Source organism: Pteropus alecto, unplaced genomic scaffold (assembly GCF_000325575.1).
Source record: "Pteropus alecto unplaced genomic scaffold, ASM32557v1 scaffold413, whole genome shotgun sequence".
In the NCBI taxonomy this organism is placed as follows: domain Eukaryota; kingdom Metazoa; phylum Chordata; class Mammalia; order Chiroptera; family Pteropodidae; genus Pteropus; species Pteropus alecto.
In genome coordinates this window covers 1,432,231-1,438,230 of record NW_006434120.1, presented here as the reverse complement: position 1 = coordinate 1,438,230, position 6,000 = coordinate 1,432,231, and the positions used below count along the sequence as shown (strand labels likewise).

At 41.5% G+C, this 6,000-nt stretch overlaps 1 protein-coding gene across 7 annotated transcripts in view; it reads right to left on the bottom strand.

Moving 5' to 3' along the window:
• ATP7B (ATPase copper transporting beta) overlaps positions 1-6,000 on the bottom strand; it is an 81,932-nt gene that overhangs the window by 15,470 nt on the left and 60,462 nt on the right. For 6 of the 7 annotated variants that reach the window (XM_006909004.3, XM_015587105.2, XM_015587106.2 and 3 more), the window contains 4 exons: positions 4,650-4,777; positions 4,381-4,535; positions 4,052-4,186; positions 1,009-1,203 (listed from right to left, as the gene is read on the bottom strand). In XM_006909004.3, the coding sequence (XP_006909066.2) occupies positions 1,009-1,203; positions 4,052-4,186; positions 4,381-4,535; positions 4,650-4,777 (613 nt within the window). The remainder of the gene's footprint in view (positions 1-1,008; positions 1,204-4,051; positions 4,187-4,380; positions 4,536-4,649; positions 4,778-6,000) is intronic. The other variant, XM_015587104.2, reaches the window with a different exon arrangement.

The window sequence follows — 6,000 nt, the reverse complement described above, 5'->3', positions numbered from 1 at the left end:
TGTGTGTGTTTTCAATGTGCCAGGCACTGAGCGAGTGGCTGAGGATACAATGGTGGGAAAAGCTCACAGTCTCCAATCTTATGAGTCTTATGTTATGGCAGTACAGCACCCCTCGTCCTTTCCACGTGCTGTTCCCTGCCGGAACCTATTTATTTATTTATTTATTTATTTATTTAGCAAATAACTGTTGAGTGTTTTCAATGTGCCAGGCACTGAGCGAGTGGCTGAGGATACAATGGTGGGAAAAGCTCACAGTCTCCAATCTTATGAGTCTTATGTTATGGCAGTACAGCACCCCTCGTCCTTTCCACGTGCTGTTCCCACTGCCGGAACATCCTTCTCAACCTCTGTTGTCATTCAACTGCTAGGTCTCAGACTGACCTTTGTGTTTCCTTCCCTGACCACATGCACCACCCCTCACCCCCCGTCTGACACACACAAATCCAAGGTAGGCACAGGACCCACACAGTAAATGCTCAACCAATACTGAATAAACCAGTGGAAGGATGGAAGGTTAGAGACTGGTATGCTGGGCCAAAGGAAGACTCTTCACAAACACTGTTGCCCACTGCTCCACTCCCCAAGGTCACAGGACCCTCTGCTCATCATATGGAAGCAGAGCTGGTACTTTTCTCTGGGTGGGAACCCTGGCTCTGCCATTTATTAGCTGCAGGCCTTTGGACAAGTTACCTCGCCTTGTCCTGCGGCAGTTCCCTCATCTGGAAAATGGTGCTCAGAGTTGTTGATGAGATTAAATCAACTAATATTTATAAAGCTTTTAATTCTATAACTGTTAGCTGCTACTTTTAGTCATTCTGTTAGTCCTGGCTTCCTGTTTTACTTAACACTGCTACCTGAGGCTTCCTTCGGGTTTTTCTCTTAATATGAAATTTAAACAGGTACTATTTTCACTTGACCTAAGTTAAAAAAAAATCATGTAGTAAACAGCTACAAAATCATCCCAGCCAAGACCCCAAAGGACTGGGAGCACCGCAGCACAGGGCCAACCTTGTGGGCCATCTCCAGGGGCTTGCCTCCCTTGATGAGGATGCCGTTCTGGGCGGCCACACCCGTGCCCACCATGACTGCTGTGGGTGTGGCCAGGCCCAGAGAGCAGGGGCAGGCGATGCACAGCACTGTGATGGACGTCTGGAACGCGAACCGGATGATCACCTCTGCCTGGGAGAGGTGCTTGCTGGGGGTCTGAAAAGAGGAAGTGGGGGGGGTGGAAAGTGAAATGAGGAATCACACAGAATCCTAATCACATAAGACATTTCGGTGTAGGCAGTGGGACCTGAGAGAGCATGAAGAGCTGGGTTTAGGAAACACACTGAGTTGCGCTCTGCTTTGGTGATATCACATGGCTCACTCTACTGCTCTGTGTCCCAGTGTTCCAACTTGATCCAAGAATCCTATCAAAATCCCTGATGGGGAACAGAACATAGACCATGGAAGTTCACATCCTGGCTCTGACACTAACTTAACCTCTGTGTCTCAGCTTCCTCACATGCTAAGTGGAAATAATAATACCCATCTCACAGGTTGCTGTAAGAATTAAGTAAGATAATATATATATAAACACATATAAACATGTACATATATATTATAAAACACCTGGCATAGGAGAGGCGTCTAAGAAATTGTAATTATTACATTTTTGTTATTATGGAAGCTTTAAAAAATTATAGATTTCCAAGGAATCTATCCTAAGGTGATAGTCATAAAGTGGGAAAAGATGACCAGGGCCAAGCATAGGATATTTATCACAGTGCATTATTGTAATGGCAAAAAACTAGAAAAAACCAATAGGGGATTGGTTAATTAAATTGTGAATATGGTGTATACAATGGAATAATTTGCAATTGTTGAAGTGATAATGTATTATCTATACTTATTGACATGGAAACATATCAGTAGCATTGCTGAACAAACAAACAAACAAAAGTGCAAGATGGCATGCGTCGTGATTTAATTAGTGCAGAATTATCAGCCTAGATCTATACACAGCCTTTCAACAACACTGGAAAGATGTTTACCAAAGTGTGAAAAACGGTTACTACTAGGAATGGGATTTGGAGCCATCTTTATTTTCTTCTATTCTTCACTATCATTATCTTTGTAAATCCAAAACAAACAAAATATGAGTTTCCTTTCCGGCTACCTGGTGGCACATATTGATATTATTATTTGCATTCTGACGACTTGAGTTATCTTGATTTGTTTTTCAAAATGGCTGGTGTCTCTGGAGTATAATCAGGAGATACTATATTCACTTAATTACAATAAAAAAGCATGTTTTCTAAATCAAGGATAGAGACCATAATCTCATGAGCTTCCATTTATAGTTTATTCTTTGATTTTGAAAGGCAGGATTCTAAAATAAGATATATTATTAAAAGGTTATTTAATTTTCATAGAAAGAGTTAGATTTAGGTAGAGAGACATGTTGTTTAAGGCATAATGCAATTCTTAGAGGTAAAGATGATTTTTTTTTTTTTAAACCCAGTAATTCTTATGAAAATAATATCTGGTATTCTGATGGGACTGGGTGGACTTCAAGAAGTTAACATAAACCCTGTCCCTACAAAGACTTTTATGTAGCACGGCGATAACAATATCTTAAAGGAACATGCAGGACCTCATTTGCCAGCAGCTTCTCTGATATTGCAGATAAAAACAGAAGAAGCCAAAGTAAGATGGAAAGGCAGGGAATAGCAGAAAGGCACATATTCCAACTTGATTAGGACTGAGTGTTCCCACAGCCACAAGCCAATGAGCTGCTCTCCAGCAAAAGCAGAAATTTTAGGCAGTCAGGTGCCATAATAGCCACTGGCAAATTCTAGGAATACAGTCATAGGTTATTCTTAAAAGCACTAAGGTCTCCTTAGATGTCGGACAGTATATAATTTGGACAGTTTTCATTTTAAGATAGGAAACTGGAGAGAGCAAATGACATCTTAGTGGATGACATGTACTCCAAGAATATATGATATACCTTTAATTATGGGTAGACATTTTTTTTTTTAAAGAAAAAAGTATTCATTTCATGTACGCAGTTTCTTATTCTATGGCTCTAAGGTAAAATATACATTACACTGGGCTAGGTATGGGATATTTTTAAAAATAAGGTAAAATATTTTTCTACTCACTGGGCAGTTATTAGTTACTACTCTAAGTGGACCATTAGCTTTTTATGTATATATCAAGGTTTCTCAATCTCAGCACTATTAACATTTGGGGCCAGATAATTCTTGGCTGTGGGGTCCGTCCTGTGCATTGTTGATGTTTAGCAGCATCCCTGGTCTCTACCCACTGGATGCCAGTAGCGTGCCCCCTTAGTCATGACAACCGAAACTATCTCCAGACATGGCCAAACGTCCCTGGGGCAACAAAATCACTCCCAATTGCAAATCACTGATGTGTACAGCTCTCATCTCTGAAGCACACTTTTTTTTGTTTGTTTTCTGGGGGATTTTTTTTGGGTATTTTCCGCCTTTTTAAAAGTTTGATAAACATATTTCTTAAGATAGTATTCTTCGTCTACTTTTTTAACTCAACAATGTATATTCCATTGCTTCATATATAATATTTAATAAGTATTTACTAAAAAGCTTTGCTTGGGAAGCTGCAAGGTTAAAGATGATATTTATGGACATAGACTACCAAAAATATATTTTTCTTAAAATTTGTTAAATAATATTATCATGCCATTGAAATCTAAAGTGACCTATCTTCCACGGTGTGTACCTCACAACTCCCAAAATGAACAATATTGCATAATGTAAATGCTTTAAGCATTACAACTGAGAGCCAACTGGTGTTTGTGAAATTATCTAACTAGAAAGTGAAGGCCATCTTTAAGAAAAACCTGCAGAAGGAGAGTGACTGATTGTCCTACCCCAGCTAAGATCTTGTTGCCAATAAGTGAAGCAATCAAATAAAATGTAATGAGTAACTAAAGCCCAATGAATCTAAGACATGAAAGAATAGGAGTAACGGCAATAGATTATTTAAAACACAACAACCATGCAGCCCGCAGCATTCAACTTACAGGAAAGTATGTCTGAACAACACCAAAATCGATAAAACCGATTATAATCCATACCACCAACGTCAAAGTTGAAATGATGATGATAAATGGGACAAAATATCCACTAAACCGGTCAGCCAGTTGTTGAATGGGTGCCTATAAAAATAAAACACCGAGACCATGGGACATTACAATCTACAAAGAAATCAACCACAAGCATAGAAAAGAACTGGGATTCTTAGCTCCCTCATTAACTCTCAGCTCAATAAAACCTGCTGAGTCTGTGGAACTCTTGGAATGATTTCCAAAATGAGGAAGCTGAGATGATATCGTTTTTTAAATTTCATTACCTTTGACATCTGAGCCTCTTCCACCAATTTCACAATCTGAGCCAAAGTGGTATCATTGCCCACATGGGTGGCAGTGATGAGCACAGAGCCGTGTGCATTTATAGACCCGGCAATCACTGTGCTTCCAGGTTTCTTAGTGACTGGCATGGCTTCTCCTAGAGGTGGAGAAGGGAGACCAGCTGTCATGCACTAAGCCTCATTCAGCATTCACGAGGCCTGGCAACTATGCTGATACCCACCCGAAGGGAACGGGAATCAAGTCACCTAACCTGTGATGAGGGACTCATCGGCCATGGTACTGCCCTCCAGGACTTTCCCATCCACTGGGAACTTTCCCCCAGGAACAACCTTGATGACATCACCCCGCTGCACCAGCTCCATGGGTACTTGCTCCTCTCTGCAACAAATGTCACTGAGGTTACACACTCACTGGAGCTCACCCTCTTGGTCCGTCACCAAGGCTGGGTTCTAGACCAATTGTTGGACTAGTTACATTATACTTGCTTTACACCGAGCAGCAGTATTCATTTTATCTGTCATTTACAGATTGAGCCAATATTTATTATGCAGCTACTAAGTGCCAGGCATGGTATTAAGCATTGGGAATGTACCATGATCAGGACTGCAAAGTCTTTACCCTCATGAAGACAAATTCTGTGGAGGAAACAGACAACAAACGAGGTAGTTCTGGTTATTAAATAAGTGCTCTGGTGAAAATAATGTGACTGGGGGTGGGGCGCTTCCTTAGGCGGTGGAATGAGAAGCCCTCACTTGGACGATGATATTTGAGCTGAGACCCAGATGACAAGAAGGGCCAAAATACGGAGAAATAACATTCGAGGGTTTAAAAAGAGCTAATGCAAAGGCTCCAAGGCAGGCAGGAGGGGTGCCTCTGAGAAACAGGAACATGGCCAACATGGCTAGAGGGAAGTGAGGGAGGCAGGCACAATCCGGATCACCTCTGGTCTTGCAGAGAGGAACGTGTGCTTTGAATGTAAGGTTTTCAGTGGGAAAATGACATAATCTGATTCACATTTTCAAGTCTCTGGCTGCTGTACGAGAATGGGCTGCAGGGGTAATAACAGAAGGTGAGAGACGAGTTAGGCCGTTGCAGCCTCCCAAACAAAAGACATCCATGATGTGGGCTAGAGAGGGAGATGTACTGAATGCGTAAGGAAAGAATCACAGATGAGCTCTAAACTTTCCATATGAGCCATTGGGTGGATGAGAAATTATTTAATGAGATGGAGACAACTATGGAGAAGCACTGAGGGAGGAAGAGGGAAGAGGAGATGAAGATCTTCATTTTAACCTGTTGGGTCTGAGATGCCTATTTGACTTCCATGTAGAAATGTTAAGTAGAAAGTTGAAAATATGATTAGAGCTGGAAGAAGAGGTCAGAGCTTGAGGTACAAATCTGGAAACACACAAAATAGCGATGCATTCAAACCCATGAAATGGTTGCCTAGAAGAGTAAGTGCAAAAGAGGTGTCCTAGAACTAAACCCTGGGATGTGCAAATATTTGGAGGTTGAGCAGGAGCAGAGGGGCAGCCAGGGAGATGCAAAGGGCCAAAGGAGAGACAGACAATCAAAGGAACGAGCACCCAGCCCATCCTATC